Below are 23,062 nucleotides of genomic sequence, written 5' to 3' on the forward strand. Positions count from 1 at the left end.
AACACAGCAGCTATCCGGTACCTAAATCGATCATTGCTAACAATTACTGAAAAAAAAAAGGTGTAGCTCCCTGAAGAACCTAATTTATAGTCAGTTTGGCTGGTTAGTGAATAGTAATGAAAAAGAAATGAATAATGAGGTAATTAATCAATCCAGTCGCTGGCTTTTGAAGACACGTTTTATTATGGAAATGCACCCACACACGTACACAAAGCCGGGAGAATGTCATGAATCCTCCATGTACCCTTCACCCAGCTCCAACAGTTCTCAGCACTGGGCTGATCTCGGTTCACCTCGTCCTCCCCACACCCCCCACCACCCCCACACGTCACCCACCCCCCCACAGCGGCACTATTTTAAAGCAAATCCAAGATGTCTTAGCAGCTCATCCACAAATATGGCCCATTGGTATCTCTAAGAGCTGTCTCCAAGAGATAAGATCTCTCTCTTTTTAATGTAATAACTACCACTAGCACACTAAAAAAAAAAAAAAAAACCCAGTAATTCCTTAATATCATTCAAATGCACAGTCAGCGTCCAAATTTCCCTAATTATTTCTTAAATGTCTCTGTACGAGCGGTTTATTTAAATCTGGATTCAAAGTCCAGCATCACGTGTGGTCAATACGTCTCTTAATTCTCTCGTAATCTGCAACAGTCTCCTTCCTCTTTTTCTTTTTCCTTGTCACTTATTTGCTGAAAAAAATGGAGTTATTTGTCACGTAGACTTCACCATATTCTGGATTCTACTGACTGCATCTGCATGGAGTTGTTCTGTTTTGGGGTTTTCTCGGTTGTTTTTTTTTTTTTTTTTTTTTGAAAGCTGTTGTGTATTTTATGATTTTTCCATTTAGGGGCGCCTGGGTGGCTCAGATGGTTAAGTGTCTGCCCTCGGCTCAGGTCATGAACCCAGGGTCCTGGGATGGAGCCCCGCATCGGGCTTCCAGTTCAGCTGGGAGTCTGCTTCTCCTTCTCCCTCTGCCTCTCCCCCGGCTTGTGCTGTCTCTCTCTTTCTCAAATGAATAAATAAAATCTTTAAAAAACATAATTTTTCCATTTAAAGACTTTTTTTTTTTCATTTCAAAACCATTTTTTTATGTGAGTATAGTCGACACAGTGTTGCCTCAGTTTCAGGTGTACAGCACAGTGATTCCCCAACTTGATACATTACGTTACACGCACCACACATGTAGCTCCCATCTGTCACCATACAACCCATTACAATACCACTGACTGTGTGCCCTGTGCTGGGCCTTTTACTCCAGTGACTTACTCATCCCATAACTGGAAGCCTGTGCCTTTCTCTCTCCCCTTCACCCATTTTGCCCACACCCTGCCCCCTTCCCTCGGGCATCCATCAGTTTGTTCTCTGTATTTACAGGTCTGACGCTGCTTTTTGTTGTCATTTGGTTTTTGTTTATAGATTCCACTTATGAGGGAAATGATATGGTATCTGTCCTGGAGTTTTAACATGTCCCTCTATAACTTGTGTTTCCTACAAACTGGTAGTCGATCTACAGACCTCTCCGATACAATTTCCATTTCTTCGGTAAGAATACCATAGTTGTGCCAGGTGCTTCCTGTTGCGTCACATCAGGAGGCTCCTAAGGTCTGTCTGTCCCTCTCCCCAGGGAGACGGGACAGCGGGCTCGAGTGTTACCACCACCTTCACCGCAGGCCCATCGCCGGGCGCGGCCCCGCTTCACCAGAGGGGTCGCCTTGCAGAATAAGAGTCACTTCAAGTTGCTTCATTCGTCTCAATACTTTTTAATTTCAGTCACAAACAGAATAAAATTGTAGCTAGCTTATGAAAGTCTACAAACCTCAAAGTAATCCAACATCTTGTCAGTCATTATGACACAATTTCGTATTTAAGTGTACATATTTTTACTGCGCTCAGACTAGAGTTATTCTGTCTTCACACGCAGATTTAACGTTGTTACATACTTTAACAAAGATGGTATGTGAAATGGCTATTATTTCTATTTTATTTAAGGGTTACTTTGCGGCATGACTAACTAAAGTGCGGGGGGAGATGTATGGTATGTATTAGTAGGCAAGTGATTTGGGGGAAGGACTCTGTGAAAAGATTTGTGGGATTGAGAAGAAGCAGTTTCAAGCACGACTATGCAGGGAGAATGTTACAAAATGGTGTTCTTTCTTATTAGCGATCAGCAAGTAGCATGAAAGGCAACAGAGCTTGGCGTGAGCGAACAATCCTGAGGCCCAAGGCGTCCGGTTGGAGCCTTACATAAGCACCAACAGCTGGATCACATTTCCGGTTCAGATATTTAAAATAACACCATGAAGATCAAAATTTTATTTTATCTATAGCATGTCCACTTTCATGTTTATTTTTCCTTGGAATAAAAATGTTCTAAAGTTACATGGCTTTCCACAATGCTTGTCTAATTCATTTTTCTCAACTGAGGCAATGAAATTCCACAGTCAGATTTTCTTATACATCTTAGTGTTTACCCTTGGTTAGAAAATCCAATTATTCTGGATTTCACAGGAGTTCTATTTTTTATTGATAATTTCTTTCAAACAAAAGCTAATCTTCAACTTCTTCAGGAGTTACTAGAAAAGGAAGCACCAGTTTGGAGAGAAAAATAAGAATATGGTTCTTTTAATTTTGAGCCCTTCGGCAGGATCTAAATCTCAGGTGCTCAGGATAAAATGTTGACTCTGGTGCTTTCTTCCCATACTCACAGTACTACAGAGACATTCGTAATGTTCCCTCTTCAAATTAGAAACAGTAAGTTGCATTTGCCTCCTGATACAGAGTCCTGGTACACTATGACAGAACATATATTCGAGCACGGAATTTATAAGTAAACCAACATTTCCTTGCACAAATGCGTAGGAGACTATTGAATATCAAGTATAGCACAAGGGTAAGACCACAGAGGAGACACCAGGATTCAGTGCCCCTCGTTTTTAAACAGTCGTTTCTCCAAAGAAAAAGCAACACTGGTTTGCAAAAGTCATATAATCTTTTCAAATTACTCTGCATAAAGGTGTACAAGTCTCCCAGAACATGGGGGGCCAGTTTATTACCAAGACGGCCTCTAAAAGGGATGGCTTCCCTCCTCCACCATCATCAGTGACATTGGAACACCCGGTCTGTGTCAGGAGGCTGGCTGGGTTTAAAAATCCAGGCTCACTTTCTGTTAACAAACCGCACGTGGATGGGCCCCCCTGGCATCAGCAGCCCATGGGTTTTTGCAGGAACGGCTTTAGTCCAAGAGGATGTTTTGATCTCAAAATGCTGAAGCAACTAAGAAGAGAAAGAGAGAGGGGGGATTCAAAATGGGGACAACAGAGGCCTCGCAGTGCTCTGAATGAGTGCCCCTCATCTTCCTGCAGTGGCCATGGCTGCAGGGAACCCAGGAAGCGGACATGGCCGTGGTGCAGTACACCAATCGCCGGTTAGGGGGATGCTGCGGGTCTGAAAGTAGCACTAGGTCCTGCACAGGAGCCCAGCCTGTCCACTGATCAACTGGGAAGTTCACGTGACAAAGATATGCAGACACAAATTCAAATGACTTCCATTTTCTCAGCCATTTCAAAACTCCAACTCCTCTGCTTCCTCTTTAGGTTGAGGTAAAGAAGGAATCAAAGGAGCAAAGAGGACAGAGGGACAAGGTTTCCCTCCGGCTGGGAACCTGAGGTGATATAGGCCCAAGGGGAGCATACTGCTGTTGGCAGGTGAATCATCCAAACAGGCTTCAGTGATTAATGTCCTCAATTTAAATATTCTCAATCTGTACCTTTGATTCCATTTCTCATTTTTGCGGTTCAAAAGGAGAACCAGCTCTACCATTCAGGGTCAAACTGGAAAGTACCTCAACAGTGAGTTTTAGGGGTGCTGGGTGGCTCAGTCAGTTAAGCGTCTGCCTTCAGCTCGGGTCCTGATCTCAGGGTCCTGGGATCAAGCCCCGCATCTAGCTCCCTGCTCAGCAGGGGAGTCTGCTTCTCTTTTTGCCCCTGCCCCCACTCGTGCTCTCTCTCTCTCTCTCTCAAATAAATAAAATCTTTAAAAACACACACACAGTGAGTTTTAAAGAGCACCAAAATATTCATCAGCCTAAAGCAATAACCTCTGCCACCAACTGGCCCTGGCCTGATGTTCAAGGTCAGGTTGGCTTAGGGAACTGAAGGCAACCTGCTCTAAAGACCCGTGTCAGGGGCGCCTGGGTGGCTCAGTCGTTAAGTGTCTGCCTTTGGCTCAGGTCATGATCCCAGGGTCGTGGGATCGAGCCCCGCATTGGGCTCTCTGCTCAGCGGGAAGCCTGCTTCTCCCTCTCCCACTCCCCCCTCTTGTGTTCCCTCTCTCGCTGTGTCTCTGTCAAATAAATAAATAAAATCTTAAAAAAAAAAAAAAAAAGACCATGTCAGAGCACGCATGGGTTCCTGGTGGGGGTGGAAGGGCCGTGCTCACAAGCACACTAGCTGCTGGCCCCTACCCTGCTGCCCACTGGGTCCAGAATAAAGTCCAGCCTAACGAAGTGTCAGTTTTGGAGAACATATAATGTCACATGGGATCCAAGCTGCCCACCCCCACCCTGCCCCCACTCCCTCTCTAGCCTCGTCCCCCAAGCGAAGCAGCAGGACCCACTGACGGGTCCTCAGGTGGGCTGGGGTTCCAGGGGAGGTCAGGCAGGGGGAAGGGGCAGGGCTGACTGGGGACATACGTTGGACCCCCTCCATTGTCACATTTCAAAAGCCAAGCTGAATGACCCGTATTTCAGCAGCTCCAACACGTTATAGCATCAAGATAGCTTCAGCAAAACATCTAACCTCTGACCTTCGGTTCTGACTTCACAGAACTGCTTGCACATCCCACATGGCAGGAGAACTCACGTGTAGGTCTCCTCACTTCAGGGCCAATGTGCCACATGGCCTTCTTCCCTTTCTGAATGGGCAACACTATGCTCACTAAAAAAAATCCAAACTACACAGGAAACGTACAAGCAAAAAACAAAGCCCTCTTGCGCCTCAAGTCCCAACTCCCAAGGAGTTAAAGCGTATTTCCTAAAAATTCTCTGTGTGATACAAATACCCTGTTCCCGTTTGACGGTGCTCCATTAATGTCCTTTCCCTTTCCGAAGCCAAAGGCATGTGCCCTGTCCTACTGGGGGAGACTCCATTTATTTGGTTAAGGAAAGCCCGTCCGTTAAGTCTGCTAAGAGATTTTCTTCATGAATGTGTGTGGAATGCTATAAATTCTTTCTGGGGGTGGTCATATAATTTTCCTCCTTCAATTAGCTACTGTGGCAAATGATATCAACAGATGTCCCTGAGGTGGGCCATCCTTGCATTCCTGAATACACGTGATGTGCTTGGAGATGCACTTCTGTTTCCTACACTGCTGGATTCGGTTTACCAATTTCTCATTTAGGATATTTTCCGTCTTTGTTAATAAATCAGATTGGCCGGTAGTTTTCCTTTCTCGTATTATCCTCTCCAGGTTTTGAATATTGGGGCTATGCAAGTCTCATAAAAATGAGACTTCCTTTTTCTAGTCTCTGTTTGTATAAGATGATGATTACCCATTCATCAAGGTTTGATAAAACTTGCAATGAAACTGTCTAGGTCTGGAACACTTGGGAGGTAAATCTTCTTACCACCAACTCCATGTATTCGGTATCTGAGGTCTATTCTCTCTTGAGTCAATTTGGGCAACCTACGTTTTCTAGTCCATTGTACATTTTATCTAAGTCTTCAAATGTATTAGCAAAAAAAAAAAAGCCATTTGTGGTATTTTCTTGATTTAAAAAAATCAACGACTGCATTTTTAGCCATGTCTCCTTTCTCATTCCTAGCACGGCTCATTTGTGCCCACTCTCTCTTTTTTTTTTCCTTGACAATTACAAATAATGATGCTCCATTTCTCTATTTGCACAAGTAGAAATGAGGACCCAAGGAAAAACTGCAGCAGGTACATTTGTATGTTAATAGCACCAAACAAACAAAACCCCACCGCTGCCACCAAACACCCCATTTCTGACCCCCTTCCAATGGGAGCACCGGGCGGGGCTGGCCTCTGTGCCCTCAGCTGCCATCTTGCTCTCGTGGTGTCCCCTCTGGTTCTTCAGGCAGCCAGAGCAGGGGCAGCAGTAAGCTCCATGGCCGACTCTCCGTAGGAAGTGGCCTCTGCCTGTCCCGGAGGCGGCTGCAGAATCTATGGAGCCAATTTTATGGAGCATGAGACCTTCCTGAACACCCAAGAGCAGACACTCAGAGCAGGTGCAGGGACAACAGCCGCTTCCACTTCTCTGGCACAGACTGTGTCCTTACACACCCAAGAAGTAGGTATTTGGCCTATTTCGTGCATAAGGGAATAGGCTTCGCATGGCTGAGAAACCTGCCCGGAGTGTCGGAACCGCAAACAGCAGAGCTGGGATTTGAGTCTGCTTGCCCCGGAACTGCCATCCACGCCGCACCGAGCTGCCTCTCACGTCAGACGCCGCCGGGATGGGCCAGTGTCCGCAGGGCCCACACTGTCCCCAGGAATGGCTGCGCTGGTAGCAACACCATTGAGCCTGGCCAGCAGCCACCACATCTCGACCAAGGGGGGGATGACCGTGTGACACACTGGTCACCGGGCTTCCTCCCACCTGAGCCGCCCACCTCGAGAGGTGTTCTGCTCCCACGCCTCCTGCCGCGTGCTCTCCGGCTGGGCAGAAGCCCCTCAACTTCCCAGCTCTCAGAGCCGTCCCCAAGTGCTGACCGTCCAGAATCCCTCTCCACCCCTGCCAGGCTGGCCAGGCTTCCACAGCGCCTTACGCTCTCTCAGGCCATCTGCCATCGAGGTCCTAACCTCTCAGTGTCCTGCTTTAAGCTCTGTGAGGCTGCAGGAGAGCACCCCCATGACATGGGGAGAAACGGAGGAAGGAGTCAAGACACCTGGATCGTGCCACGCACCTGCTACTCTGTGACCGTGGCAAGTGGCTCCAACTCTCTGAGCCTCAGTTGCCTCCTCAATAAAATGGGGATTCTGGGTCACCAGGTAATCTCTACATTCTTCCAATGCAATGTCAGTGGCAGTAGCTCCCAAACCTTGGGCCAAGGTCTTCCACGGCTAAGATATGTTAACAGTAGTCTTCCTAAACTTGCAGGGAAACCTAATGAGTAGAATTTTCTCTACTAAAGTGTTTTCTTTTATAAAATTTCCTTCAAACATGATTTAGCTCATGCTACAGCACAAACTGAAATACAGTATAGGCAGAAAAGCAACATTTTAATAGTAAGAGATTAAATATAACAAAACCAAGCCTTCCTGCTGTTTCACAACCTAAACAAGTGTGAGAACCACTGCGCGGCCTAAGTGGCTGGTTCACACGTCTCTCAGAGTGCGGCCCAGCAATCACCGGCGTCAGAAGCCCCTGGCAGCCCCACCCCAGACCCACCAAATTCCTATCTCTGTGGTGGCCTAGGAACCTGCATTCTAAGGATCCTCCTAATGCCTTTGCTGCTCCAAAACGTTCGAAGACCACTGGTTTGACACCTTCCCATTCATTTCTGTCGAGAGCTCCTCATGTGATGAAGAGCTGAGCTCTTGGACCCCTGTAGACCCACCACAGCATGCACACCTCCCAGTCCTCAGGCCTCCAAGAGCCCCAACTGCTGCTCCATGGTTCCAAGGAGAAAAGAGGCTCGGTGGGTGGTCAGGGGACCCAAGGAGGTGGCATTTTAAAATATAAAAGGGATTTAACATGAAGCTAGTGCATTTGAGTTCTCCAAATCACATCTCCTTTCCCACCTAAGTCTTGGTCTGGTGGAGCCCAGGAAATGAGGCCGAGGCAGAAGGCCAACGTCTGGCCCCCACACGCCTACCTGGATCAAGAGGAGGTGGATCTCCAGCTCTGCGATTCTCTGCCCAATGCAGCTCCGAACCCCGTACCCAAAGGGGATGGACCCAAAGTTGTCAACTCGGTCCAGGCTTCCCTTCCGCAGCCAGCGCTCTGGCCGGAACTCCCTGGGCCGAGGGAAGTTCTCATCCGCATAGGACGTGGCATAGTGGCAGAGGGCCAGCTGGGTCTGAGGACACCATTTGCAACAGAAAAGGAATAAAGAATAGGATCAGGCAAAAGCAGAGCAGAGGCAAGAACCCGGTTGGCCGGTCCCTCCCGAGGTGCTTCTGGCCAGGAGGAGCCACGTAAGGGCCCCCACGGACAGCAGTCCTCCTTCAATGGACGCCCACCTCTCATGCCACTGCAGCCACTGAGGAGATTCAAGTCCTTCAAACCTCTCCCCCCACCCCCACAACTGCTGTGTCCCCCAGCCCCTGAGGGAGGGAGGAGGAGAAAGGCCTGCGAGCTACAGAAACATCTGGCTTTGCTTTTGCCGGGGCAATGAGCACCTCCTTGCTTCCAAAGCCCCATCTTCATTATAAAATACATGCAGTAGGAAAGGAACTTATTGATATTTGCTTGGGCTCAAGGACTTCCTAATATACCAGCAGATTTCCCGCTCAGCCACCATGGCAGAGCCCAAGTCCCCACACCCTGGCAACCAAACTCACGCCTTTGGGAATCAGGTACCCGCCAACGACCAGGTCTTCCTGGGTGACTCGGCCGTTCCCCGGCAGCACTGGAAACAGCCTGGAAAAGAAGCAGGAATGGGGTGGTCACTTTTAAAGTACTTTGCTAAACTTTCAAGAATCTGGACATTTTGCCATTTTCATTTTTCTAAAACGTAACTCGCGGTCCAGTTTCAACTAAGAAATCTCATAAGGATCTTCATGGCTCCTTAGCTTTGGCCAGGGAGTAGTCTAAGGAATGGGAAAACAGGTCCCCTAGTCAAAAATGTTTATGAAACACAAAGCAGAGTTTTGAACGTGCTACTGTGTTCCCAGAAGGGATAATCCCAAGTCTGGGAAATTTATGTGCGCATGGGACCCCCTTTATCAAGGAACAGTCCACAGGACTCAGGGGCCCTGGAAACACATGTTGAGAAATGCTCTACTTCAGCTTTTGGGCTGTCTCCAAGAGGCAATCCAGAGAAAACTCTGAATAAAACTGCAATCGACAAATACCAGTAAACACACAGCTAGCTTTTTTTCCCCCGAGGTTAAACAACATGCTGTGGATTGAGGATGCACCACAACTTGAAACACCATTATCAAGTCAAGTTTAAAAGAATTATCATAGGGTATACCATGTATCCACTTCTGCTCTTCTACACGGCAGTTCCTCAACAAAATCCTTGAACCTCAGAATCCTTGAACCTCAAAGGAGGAAGAAATTTCACTGGCCACCTGATCCTACCTCCCACCCAAACCCACCGAAGGCCACCCATATCCCTCACGTCCAGGCTTTTCCGAGTGTTGGTAAAGCCCTGTCCAGGAGCGAATGAGTCCATTTGGTGTCACCAATCTAACTAGCATATCCACACAAGAACCACAGTAAGCAGGTCTGGTAATTAGCCAAACAGCCCAAAATATTTTCCTGATCAATCCATCTTGTTCTGCTTTACTTTCAGAGGAACAGGAACCATGGAGTACTGATCCAGGAGCATGCTGGGGAACTTGGTGAACCAAATGACTAAAGCAGGTACCATGTCATGGGGTGATGGCTCCAAAGAGCTTTATGAAGAACAACTAATATTTCAGACCATAAAACAGAACAGCCTTTCTGCTATTCTGACAAGAGCAGAGAGGAAACAGATAGTTATAACCATCTCCTTCCTTAACATTTTGGCCACTGAAGGTTGTTGGCCCATTTGTTTGGGACCCGGTTTTTAAGTCCAAAGCATAAATCATAGTGATAAAGAATCAGAGACTTAAAAGACAGTTTTTGACATGAATTTTGATGAGCCTTTTACCTCAGCGTTTCCTTCAGCAGAGCTCTGACCAGTGGGACTTTGGGGACGTCGGCTGCTGTTGGGACGTGCCTTTCCCCCAAATTCTTAACGATCTCCCGGTACACGGTCTGCTGCACTTCTGGGTGCCTCGCAAGGAGATACACTGCCCAGGATAAGGTGAAGGACGTCTGATAAAGAAACAGGCAGGCACAGGCACGTAGGTGAGTAACACCAGGACTTAAGCAGCAGGCAAGGTCGGCCAGGAAGTCACGTAAGCATAAGCCCATGTGCAAAGTCATGTCCATTCAACTCTATCTGAGCACGTTAGGGCTTAGCAAAGCAAAAGCTGATTTTCCCTAAATCATGCCAGAAAAAAAACAAATATTTTTGGAAAGTAGCATCAGCTATGTGATTCAATTGCTCTTTCAATGAAGGGCTGCAGGAGAAATTATTTTTGAACTTTTTTGGATCACATAACAGCAATCCTCTTCGATGGCGTCGGAGAGGACCTAAGGATGCTGGTCAAGCCTGGAAGTGGTGCCTGGAACTTTCTGTGACCTTCTTTGCAAGGGTCATCTGGTTTTTTGCTAGGAAGGGCCAAAGCCTGCCGGTCAGCCCAGGAACTGTTCAGTCTGGCACTGCGCAGGCCCACGATGGCTGGGCGGGGCCTGCTCTGGCTGCCTCCTGGTGGGGGGAGGGGCGGTATTTGTCCTCCACTGTTTCCATGCTCTTCTTAAGTAAAGCAACTTATAAGGATTTAATAGATCATTTATGCAAAACAGTACCATTTTTTTATACCACGTCTCAGACTGAAGAATTGAATTTCTGGTTACTGAAAATAATTATATCTTATTCTCCTAGGTTCCAAGACTCTCACTACAATTTTCCCTATTATCTATGTGACTGTATTTCACTCTCATAAACAAGGAAAGTCCACAGTATAAATGCCTTTTCTTTTACCTAAAAAAGTCAGTAGACCATACTGATATCATTTCCCTGTAATAGATATTATAAGTTTTTAGAGGGCAAGCTCTCCTATAATATACATAATGTTCAAGTTCTTCCTTATAAATGATAAGGAAAAAATTTAGAAATTTCTATTAAAATCACATTTCTGTGGAAAAACCAAATGCGGTATATCCATACAATGGAATACTACAGGCGTACCTTGGAGATATTGTGGATTGGGTTCCATACCACCACAATAAAACGAGTATCACAATAAAGCAAGTCAAATGAGTTGTTTGCTTTCCTAGTGCAAATAAAAGCTATGTTTACATTATACTGTAACCTAGTTAGTATGCAATAGCATTATGTCTAAAACAACAATGTGCCCACTTTAATTTAAAAATACTTTATTGCTAAAAAATGTTAACCATCACCTGAGCTTTCAGCAAGTCCTAATCACCCACTGAGCACAGACCAATGATTCTATTTTTATATGTTATTATAACAAATATAATATATACTTATATATTATACATTATAACAAATATAACATATATTATATATTGTTATAACAGATATAATAATAATGAAAATGTTTGAAATATCATGAGAATTAGCAAAACGTGACATGGAGACACAAAGTGAGCAGATGCTGTTGTAAAAATAGAGCCGATAGACTTGCTCAATGCAGGGTGGCCACAAGCCTTCAATTTGTAAAATAAAAACAACACATTAATCTGTGAAGCACAGTAAAGCGAGGGATGCCTGTACTCCACAATAAAAAAGAATAAACTACTTTGATATGCTACTACATCGGTGAATCCTGAAATCATTTGCTGACTGAATGAAGCTGGATGCAAAATACACACTGAATAATTCCATTCCTATAAATTTCTAGAAAAGTGCGAACTGATGCTCAGCATCAGAAAGCAGATCAGCGGTTGCCTGGGGCAGGGAGAGACGGACTGAAATGGGGGTAAGGAAATTCCAGGGGTGGTAGAAATGTTCAGGATCTTGATGGTGGTGGTAGTTTCCTAAATGATTGCATTTGTGCTTATCCGGTATCTGCCAACAAGTTATATCAAATTGTACGGTTTAAAAGGATGCAGTTTCTTTTGCATAAATTATACTGAAATAAAGTTTTTTAAGTAATATTTTAGAAAATGAATATGAATTGTAAGAACGCTTCTGCTGATGTGGCCTCCAGGGGCCTCTGGTAGGAACGGTCCTTTCTGTGCTCCACCTCATGTGATGCTCTTAGTTACCACCAGGGGGCAGGAGGGACAACGCACCCAAATCCGTTCAGAGGCAAGGCCAACCACTCACTCATCCCTTCCCCATTCAAGCAAACCCACACCACCCATCACATTCACATGACTGATTAGAATTTTCATTGATCACATTGATTTCATTGGTTAAATTGTTTTATTGCTGTAGAAGATCCATAAGAATAAGGAGTTTTTACTGTTTTTTGCTTTTACATGTTTATGTGACATCATAATAAAAACAATGTCAACCCTGGGGGAGGGGGTTCTCCCTTTAAACAGAAGGTCTGTGCCTTATTCAAGTTCAGGAAGCACTCCTGTAAAGGAAAAGGTTTGAGGTCATGAGCTTAGTTGTTTAGTTTTGAAGGGCTTTGGAAAGAGTAAAGCACCAGGCAAATCTTAATTATTTCACGCAACTAACTTTTCCTCCACCAAATACTAAAAGCCTAGCCCTGCTTTTTCCTGTTTCACTACTTCTTTTTAGCAAATTTAAAAATTTCTCTGTACATATATCCATATGTATATCATTTTTCATACATGAATAAATGTATCCTATTACACATATGTTTTAGGAGGAAACTTGGCTCCTATCCCCCCACAACTCCCCACCCCCCAGGCAGGTAACCCATGTTAACAACCCAGTGTGCACCCTCCATACTTCCTCCACACTCATAAAATCACATACAGGTACGGACGTGCACACAGACGGGCAGGGGCCGGGCCACTGTTTGTTTTACCAACGGGAGCACGGCATACACAGTTTCTGTGGCTTCATTTCTCACTTAACAACAGGGGATGCAATTCCCACCCAGTCCATTGACAGTGCTTTGTTTCATTCAGATATTCATCCTTCCTTGGTCATAGTAGGTTATTCATCTGTTACAATAAATCTATTCATCGGGATCTTACTTAAGACTGATAGACATGGGGTCCCTGGGTGGCTCAGTTGGTTAAGCGTCTGCCTTCGGCTCAGGTCATGATCCCAGGGTCCTGGGATCCAGTCCCACTTTGGGCTCTTTGCTCAGTGGAGAGTCTGCCTCTCCCTCTCCATCTGCTTCTCCCCCCAGCTCATGCGCTCTCTCGCTCTGACAAATAAATAAATAAAATCTTAAAAAAAAAAGACTGATAGACACACATATTCATAAGTCGAACTGTTTATTAAACTTTTCTTTCTTTATGCTCTCATTAGCAGGTTTTGGTTTAAAAGTGATGGTGGCTTTATAAAATGAATTGGGGAGTCCTCCATGACCTGCAACACTTTAAATGATAAATAATAAGGTTTCTAACGTCTGTGCCTTCTTCATTTTTGATATTATGAAGCAATGGACCAATGCTTGCAAATCGGGAATGATTTTTAAACTTTAAAACATATTGTTACTTTGTGTGCATGATAACTGAATCGGGGTTGCATTTTTTGCAGAATTATGGTTTTACGTTTTAAAATACATGTATATTATTTAAAAGTTAGAGTTTCCTCCTGGAGACATTCAGCAGTGAAGCAGATGTTCAGTTAGCACCAACACAAATGCACATATGAGATTACTCGGAAAGGCCCCTAGCTTCAGCTGTGCTTTGCTTATCAAGAAGAGAGCAAGGCTGAGACGCTCACCGTGTCGACGCCAGCCAGCAGCATCTCTGTGATGTTGGCATAGATCTCCTCCAGCGTCAGCTCCTGACTGAGGAAGAGGCATGTAAGCAGCCCCCCACTCACGCTCTCCCCACGGTCCATGTGGCACTGTATGTCCCTCAGCTTGTTGTCAACGTGGATTTGGCCTGTTTGAAAAGAGTTATTTCTTTTGAAAGAAGTTTTGGTTGAGAGTAATCTCTTCATCCTCCCAATAACTTAATCTGTGGCAGGTTCCAAAGCTAAACGAAACCCAGGTCGATTTACTGTCAACCTGGGAAGCTCATCCACGTGCTTGTTTGTATAAATGAATGAGAAGTTAAAAACAGGGGCACCTGGGTGGCTCAGTTGGTTAGGCATCTTCCTTCGGCTCAGGTCATGATCCCAGGGTCCTGGGATCGAGTCCCAGGTCAGGCTCCCTGCTCTGCGGGAAGCCTGCTTCTCCCTCTCCGACCCCCATTCATGCTCTCTCTCGCTATCTCTTTCTTTCTCTCAAGTAAATAAAATCTTGAAAAAAAAGTTAAAGACAAGCTAAGCATCTCTTCCTCTCTAAAAATAATGCAGAAGATATTTGCAAATGTTTGCTTTACTCATCAAAGAGCCAAGAAAGCTTTGGAGTAACAAAACTACAGATCCCTTCTTTTTTTTTTTTCCTACTATGTTTCCAGAAGACAGAATGGAGTGAGCGTAAAGGCCATGTTACATAAAAAGATAGTGGCACTTTCAATCCATTAGAACTTACATATTCAAATAAATGTTGGCCTTCAAAAGACACTACGGGACACATCTTTCAACGTCAGTGTTGTTCTAAAAACATTGTTCTAACAAACATTTTGCAAAGCTTTTCTTTTTGGAAATTCTTCGTTAGCTATGCAGGGAAACTAATCTCGCTTTGCTGGGTTTGAACACAGTATTGTTTCCTAGTTTGTTTTGCCAGAGGAAGTTGTCTCTTTCCAAAAAGCTGCAAATGAGAATGTTCGAGTGAAAGTGCACAGGCCCAAAACGCTGTCCATCTCAAGCACTGACAGAATTACTGGACCAAAGTCATCATCTCCCTTAGACAACATTTACTTGCATAAATCACCGCTAGCATGTTTGTCACAATAAAAAGAATTAAAAAATGAGAAATCGGTCGTGTTGCTGAACCCACATGCATCTCGTCATCTGAGAAGCCGAGCCAAATACCGACCGGGTCCAAGTAAAAACGCGCAACTGCATCAGGCCACCCTCCGGAACGTCGCCCCGCCGGCGGCATGAGCATCAGGTGCACCACGATCCGCGCAGTTGTGTCAACTGGTGAGACAATAGGTGCCCCTCGAATCTTCTCTTACTGAATTTGAAGAGGCCGTCCCAGGACCTGCAGAACTCCCGCCAGGGTTTCGGGATGAAGGGGCGCAGCCACCTGGGGATGGCGCCCGCGTACATGGAGGTCTTGAACATGCTGAACATGAGCCCCAGAGCCTCGATGTAGTCCACGGTGGGCTGTGGGACGTTGTTCTCCAGGCAGCCCAGGCGGCTCTCATAAAGGATGGTGGCCACCCCTGCACAGGAGAGAGAGTTTAAAAACCCTCTTCCTCTCCATTACTCACAGTATCAACATGCAATATCCAGCCATAAAAGTAAGTTGCAAAAGTAATCGAGGTGCCTTCCTCCAGCGAGGTTCTACTGTATCACCAGAGGTTTCCTCTACCAGGTCCTGAGCTACAGGGCTCTGAGTAGTCAGTGCTGATGGAAAACAGGTCGGCAGGTCATTCCTTCTGCCTGGCAGGGCTCAGCCGCATCACACCCCCTCCCTCCCTCCCCTCCCGAGGGTTTGTTCAACACCCAGGATGCAAAGACCCCAACCTTTTGGCCACTTGCCCAACGTTGGGGAATTGAAAGGTGGCTCCTCTGGGCCATGAAGGGGGGAGCGCCAGAGAGCCTCAGGAGCAGAGGGAACAGCCTCAATGAATCAGGAAAAAGCAGGATTTTCCACTGTGTTTACAACTCATCTCTCTGTTGATTTCGTTACTTTGTTCAGGGAGCATTAATATAACTTTAAAAAGTTAACTTAAAAATTAAATTTGAAATAAGGTAAACTCACTTTTAAAAAAGGAGAACCCTGATAGAAGGTCCTTGGGAAAAAGCAAAGTACAAAACAAGATGTTTGGTTCACCACTGTTTTGTTTTGGTTAAAGTTATAGAGCCCCACATCAGGCTCCTTGCTCAGCGGGGAGCCTGCTTCTCCCTCTGCCTTGCCTGTCCCTCCCCCTGCTTGTGCTCTGTCTCTCTCTCCTCCTCTAACCAAAAAAAAAAAAAAAAGAATATTCACACGTATCCCTTAAAGAAACTGGTGACCTCCCCAGGTCAAGAGAGAGGGAGAGAGCGGGGACTTTTCAATGACTACCTTTGGGGTTTGATTTTTGACTTTAGGACATGGATGGGAATATCCTACCCATCCCACATGAATTTTAAAAGCCAGAATGACTGTGGTAGAGGCCCTCTAAACTTCTGTTTGCTACAAACTGTGCTAAAGCAAAATGTGCAGGAATTAGGAGCATGATTCTTGAGTTAAAAAGACCTGGATTTGAAACTAAGTTTTTGTCACTAAAAATGGAGGCAGGTTTTCAGTTTCCCCACTTGTAAACCAGTGGCGGTGGAACACCTGGCTAAGTTAGCACCATGAGGGCTGAGGGGCTCAGCACAGTGCCTGCTGGGGACACAGGGCATGCCCAGTGGATGAGAACTATCATTTTGGGCAAATGTCCTTTCTTCTATCTACCTCCTGACTTCACCTCACCTTCCATTGAATATTTGAAGAAAAGGTCATTGACATTGGTCACAGTTTCTCCATCTTCTGCCTGGCTCTTGAGGATGTAGATTCTTTTAATTAAATCAGCAATAACTTGGTTGATTTCTCCTGAAAAAATGGCCACATCTCTTGGTTTCAGAATTCTTTGTCTCAATACACGTCTCATCTTGAGCCACTGTTCACCCTCCCTAGAAGAGTAAAGTGAGCTTCAAATAATCTTACTTCCATTGACATTCTGGAAAAGAACTCAGGGAACCTCTGAGAGTTTCCCCAGCAATAAAAAAGCCAACAAGGTCTGCCGATCCAAATGGAATTAAGATACTGTGCAGGGAGAGGAGAGTAACTTCAGCCTTGCCGTCTGTTCCCCTTGAAGCAAACTCTAAGGGGAAAAACTACCCTGGGAATCATCTTTATGAAAGTAATATGATTTCCTTTGAAAAACCTTGCAAAACTGTTATAATAATGAGACATGAGGCTGTTGTGATTAGCAAAAGAGAAAAAGGTTTATGTGTATAAACTCCTGAACCCTGAGCCCTGAACTGAGCTCCTGGGCAGAGAGTGGATAGTGGATGCCAAGCCGCAGGTGATGGTGCAGAGAGCAAAGAGCTTTTGCAGCATTTGGCCACTCCCCTCCAGGGCTGGACCAGTGGGGAGGAGGTATTTGATGATTTCCCTCAGAGCAGAAGTTGAGGGGCTCTGGTGATATCCAGTCCCAGCTTTTATTTACCTCATTTGAGAATCCTATGGTTGTGTTTCTCCCCAATTCATGCATAGGGCATATATATATATATATATATATATATATATATATATTTATAAATAATAAAAATCACAAATAAAATTCCTAACCAAAGGGATTTGGACCAGGGGATCCACAGATGATCTGTGTTCTCCTTCTTGCCTGGGACTGTGCTGATTAGCTCTTAGGGGCACAGAGGTGTCAGTGAGCCTTGTTTACAAGTAATAATCATAGCCTGTTATGAGACGGGAACAGCATCACATAGTGATCCATGCAGGAAGGATCTTAGCCCCTCTTCAGGGCCTCCTAAAGCAGCTACCTGCCTCCTTCCCTGCCCACAGATCAGCTCTGTGATCCCCCCCTCACTGAGAGGACACCTACAGCCTCCGAGCACTGCTTGAGAAACAATTCCTCCCCTCTCCCAAGCTAGTGTGACCCGACCTTGTCCCTGCCATCAAATCTCTTCCCAGAGGAGAAGGGACAGGGCCCTCAGCACCAGTATTTAGGAGATCATGCAAAGAGGCTATTTTGACACTACTCCACTGGGAGTTGTGCAGTTTATTAAAGACTGGTTTTCAGAGCCCAGCCTCAAGGCAGGGGTCTCCCAACCATGGTCCGCCTGGGCCACATACTCACGCCGAGATGAGCCCGGTGGATCTCCCTCGTAAGTGTCGGTACTCCTGCCAGGACCCCATGTCGGCTCTCTGGGGCACAGCCCCCTCTGCCCGGAGCACCTGAGCCACCATGTCTCGGTCTGCAATAGATACTACAGACTGAAGACCAAAGTGAGACTTGAAGATTTTTCCATATTCCTGTGTGTGCTTCTGCTGCAATACCATGGAGAAACCAAAAAAGGAAAAAATACAGATATGATATACCTTTGACATAAACATTTCTATGTGTTAGGGGAGAGAAAATTGGGGCAGAGGAAAGCTCTACATTATACAGAGCTGAATCAGAGTTGTAACTTTACATATTCCTGAGATAAATGTACTTGCACGTCATTAACCATATTCACATAAGTTTTCTTATTCTTTAGAGCTATGTTTTTAACAATACTTAGCTGTGTGGAGCAACAGGAGAGAAATGTCATTATGGATGGAAATGAACTGCAGAGCCTTCAATGGCCTGAGCCAAAAAGACTGTGCCAGCCCCTGACCCAGACCCTCAGCAGCTCTGCCACCCTGTTCTGCAGAGAGAGAGCCCTCTGCAGGCAATCTGTAATGAACCTGTAAAAATGGCCCCCAGCAAGAAAATGAAAGACAGCATCCAGATTAGAAAGAGAGAAGTAAAGCTACCTTTAATCAGAGAAGACATGGATCTTCCATATAGAAAATTCTAAGGAATCCACTAGAAAACTATCTGAACTAATAAACAAGTTCAGCAAGCTTGCAGGATATAAGATCAATATACAAAAGTCAGTTGTATTTCCATATACTAGCAATGAACAATCCCAAAAGAAAAGTAAGAAAACAATTCCATTTATAATAGCATCAAAAACAATAAAATGCTTAGAAATAAATTTAACAAAGAAAGTGCAAAACTTATACTTTGAAAGCCATAAGAGATCATTGAAAGAAATTAAAGGAGACATATCCCATGTTCATGGGTTGGAAGACTTAATATTATTAAGATGGGAATACTCCCCAAATTGACCCATAGATTCAACATAATCTCTATCAGAATTTCTGTTGACCTCTTTGTAGAAAATTAACAAGCTTAAAATGGAAATGCAAGGGACCAAGAATAGAAAACAACCCTGAAAAAAAAAAAAAAGAGCAAAGTTGAAGGCTTCCCTTTTCTCTATTTCAAAACTTGCTACAAAAGCAACAGTAAGAGAGAAGGAAAGATGGCGGAGGAGTAGGGGATCTTATTCCAACTGGTCCCCGGAATTGAGCTGGATATCCACCAGACCACTCTGAGCACCCACAAAACCAGCCTGAGGTGTAAGAAGATCTGGATCTCTACAAACAGAATATCACAGGCGGTTGGTTTTGAGGTACGAAGCAGGGAGCTGTGATTCCGTGGGCAGATATCAGAGGATAAACGGCAGCGGGAGGGTGCCTGGACATGGGGATCCTACACCGCCGGTGAGTGACAGCCTCGCGCGCAGCGGACGGGCACAGACTCGCAGACCGGCAGTGTCGGGAAAGGACTTTAGGGCAGCCCCCAGGGCGGAAACCCGGAGCAGCGGGTCGCGGGGGCGAACTGGGAGTGGCTGGTGGTTTTAGAAGCACGAAGGGCAGAGACGTGCCCCGACCTGGAGGGAGGCAGGACTGGGAGCACTGCAGAGGGGCGCACAACCCAGGATGCTGCAGTTTATAGTAGCACGGACAGAAACGGAGACAGTGTGGCCTGGAGAGCTCACTGAAGAACAGACTGTGATCTCTCTGCTCTGAGGCAGAGGGCTGGAAATGGTCTCTTCTGCTCTGACTCATGGAAGAGATGCGGAAAGCCACCAGGGAAAGGCGCCAGAGAACAAAAGCCCCAAAGACTGATTCCCACTGAGCCCATCCACCGCCACAGGGGCCCAGGGCAACTCCACCCGAACAGGATTGCCTGAGTAACAGCGCAGCAGACCCCTCCCACAGAAGACAGGCTGGGAAAACAAGAGGCCAGCAACCCTAAGGTCCCAAGAAAACAGGTGCATCTTGTTTGGGTGCTGGTCAATAATTTCGACTCTATACATTCCCTCAAACACCCATCAACAGAATGACTAGGAGGAGGAGCCCCCAAAACAGAAAAGACTCAGAGATTATGACTTATGCTGCAGATTTACAAATGGATGCAGATATAACCAAGATGTCAGAGATGGAATTCAGGCTAGCAATTGTGAAGACAATGGCTAGAATGGAGAAATCAATTAATGGTAACATAGAGTCTCTAAGGGCAGAAATGAAAGGTGAATTGGCAGAACTTAAAAATGCTATCAGTGAGATCCAATCCAATCTAGATAATCTAACAGCTAGGGTAAGTGAGGCAGAAGAACAAATAAGCGACCTGGAAGACAATATAATAGATAAAAAGGGAAAAGAGGAGGCCAGGGAAAAACAACTCAGAATCCATGAAAATAGAATCGGAGAAATAAGTGACACCATGAAGCATTCCAGTGTCAGAATAATTGGAATCCCGGAAGGAGTGGAGAGAGAGAGAGAGGACTAGAAGATGTATTTGAGCAAATCGTAGCTGAGAACTTCCCTAATCTGGGGAATGAAACAAACATTCACGTCCTAGAGGCAGAGAGGACCCCTCCCAAGATCAAGGAAAACAGGCCAACACCCCGGCATGTAATAGTAAAATTTGCAAATCTTAGAACCAAGGAAACCATCTTAAGGGCAGTTAGGGGGAAGAGATTCCTTACATACAGAGGGAGGAACATCAGAATAATATCAGACCTATCCACAGAGACCTGGCAAGCCAGAAAGGCCTGGCAAGATATATTCAGGGTACTAAATGAGAAGAACATGCAGCCAAGAATACTTTATCCGACAAGGCTGTCATTTAGAATGGATGGAGAGATGAAGAGCTTCCACGACCGGCAGAAACTGAAAGAATATGTGGCCACTAAGCTGGCCCTGCAAGAAATATTAAGGGGGGTCCTATAAAAGGAGAAAGACCCCAACAGTGATATACAACAGAAATTTACAGGGACAACCTATAAAAACAATGTCTTCACAGGCAACATGATGACAATTAATTCATATATTTCGATAATCACTCTCAACGTGAATGGCCTAAATGCTCCCATAAAACGGCCCAGGGTTGCAGATTGGATAAACAGACAGGACCCATCCATATGGTGCCTACAAGAGACTCATTTTGAACCTAAAGATACATCCAGACTGAAAGTGAAGGGATGGAGATCCATGTTCCATGCCAGCGGACCTCAAAAGAAAGCTGGGGTAGCAATTCTTATATCAGACATATTAGATTTTAAACTAAAGTCTGTAATTAGAGACACAGAAGGACACTATATCATTCTTAAAGGGTCTATCCAACAAGAAGATCTAACAATTGTAAATATCTATGCCCCCAACATGGGAGCAGCCATCTATATAAGCCAACTGTTAACCAAAATAAAGAGTCATATTGATAACAATACGTTAATTGTAGGAGACCTCAATACTCTACTCTCAGCAATGGACAGATCATCTAAGCAGAAAATCAAGGAAACAAGAGCTTTGAATGATACACTGGACCAGATGGACCTCATAGATATTTACAGAACATTCCACCCTAAAACAACAGAATACTCATTCTTCTCGAGCACACATGGAGCTTTCTCCAGAATAGACCACATACTGGGTCACAAATCAGGTCTCAACCAATACCAAAAGATTGAGATTATTTCCTGCATATTCTCAGACCACAATGCTTTAAAACTGGAACTCAATCACAAGAAAAAATTTGGCAGAAATTCAAACACTTGGAAGCTAAAGACCACTCTGCTCAAGAATGTTTGGGTCAACCAGGAAATCAAAGAAGAACTTAAACAATTCATGGAAATCAATGACAGCGAAAACACATTGGTCCAAAACCTATGGGATACTGCAAAGGTGGTCCTAAGGGGCAAATACATAGCCATCCAAGCCTCACTCAAAAAATAGAAAAATCCCAAATTCACCAATTAACTCTACACCTTAAAGAACTAGAGAAAAAGCAACAAACGATGCCTAAGCCACGCACTAGAAGAGAAATAATTAAAATTAGAGCAGAAATCAATGAATTAGAAACCAGAAACACAGTAGATCAGATCAACGAAACTAGAAGTTGGTTCTTTGAAAGAATTAATAAGATTGATAACCACTGGCCAGACTTATCCAAAAGAAGAGAGAAAGGACCCAAATTAATAAAATTATGAATGAAAGGGGAGAGATCACGACTAACACCAAGGAAATAGAAACAATTATTAGAAATTATTATCAACAACTATATGCCAATAAACTGAGCAATCTGGATGAAATGGAGGCCTTCCTGGAAACCTATAAGCTGCCAAGACTGAAACAGGAAGAAATTGACAACCTGAATAGGCCAATAATCAGTAACGAGAGTGAAGCAGTGATCAAAAACCTCCCAAAAAACAAGAGTCCAGGGCCTGATGGATTCCCTGGGGAATTCTACCAACCATTCAAAGAAAAAATAATACCTATTCTACTGAAGCTGTTTCAAAAAATAGAAACAGAAGGAAAACTTCCAAACTCATTCTATGAGGCCAGCATTACCTTAATCCCCAAACCAGGTAAAGACCCTATCAAAAAAGAGAATTTCAGACCGATATCCCTGATGAATATGGATTCCAAAATCCTCAACAAAATCCTAGCTAATAGGATCCAACAATACATTAAAAGGATCATCCACCACAACCAAGTGGGATTTAGCCCCGGGATGCAAGGGTGGTTCAACATTCGCAAATCAATCAATGTGATAGAACACATTAATAAGAGGAGGGAGAAGGACCATATCGTCCTCTCAACTGATGCAAAAAAAACATTTGACAAAATACAACATCCTTTCCTGATTAAAACTCTTCAGAGTACAGGGATAGAGGGAACATTCCTCAAGTTCATAAAATCCATCTATGAAAAACCCACAGCGAATATCATCCTCAATGGGGAAAAGCTGAGAGTCTTTCCCTTAAGATCAGGAACACATCAAGGGTGCCCACTCTCACCACTGTTGCTCAACATAGTACTAGAAGTCCTAGCAACAGCAATCAGACAACAAAAAGAAATAAAAGGTATTCAAATTGGCAAAGAAGAAGTCAAACTCTCGCTTTTCGCAGACGACATGATACTTTATGTGGAAAACCCAAAAGACTCCATCCCCAAATTACTAGAACTCATCCAGCAATTCAGTAATGTGGCAGGATACAAAATCAATGCACAG

General features: G+C 44.7%; 1 protein-coding gene across 1 annotated transcript in view; it reads right to left on the reverse strand.

The window, feature by feature from the left end:
* Positions 1-1,759: 1,759 nt before the first annotated feature.
* The window catches only part of LOC116646376 (cytochrome P450 27C1), a 28,490-nt gene continuing 7,187 nt past the window's right edge, over positions 1,760-23,062 (reverse strand). The window contains exons 3-10 of the mRNA XM_032427071.1: positions 17,813-18,003; positions 16,426-16,625; positions 14,978-15,187; positions 13,632-13,795; positions 9,831-9,997; positions 8,530-8,608; positions 7,842-8,045; positions 1,760-3,279 (exon numbers count right to left, since the gene is read on the reverse strand). Coding sequence (XP_032282962.1) covers positions 3,163-3,279; positions 7,842-8,045; positions 8,530-8,608; positions 9,831-9,997; positions 13,632-13,795; positions 14,978-15,187; positions 16,426-16,625; positions 17,813-18,003 — 1,332 coding nt within the window. The 3' untranslated portion in view covers positions 1,760-3,162. The remainder of the gene's footprint in view (positions 3,280-7,841; positions 8,046-8,529; positions 8,609-9,830; positions 9,998-13,631; positions 13,796-14,977; positions 15,188-16,425; positions 16,626-17,812; positions 18,004-23,062) is intronic.

The sequence above is a fragment of the Phoca vitulina genome, unplaced genomic scaffold (assembly GCF_004348235.1).
Source record: "Phoca vitulina isolate PV1807 unplaced genomic scaffold, GSC_HSeal_1.0 scaffold1, whole genome shotgun sequence".
NCBI lineage: Eukaryota > Metazoa > Chordata > Mammalia > Carnivora > Phocidae > Phoca > Phoca vitulina.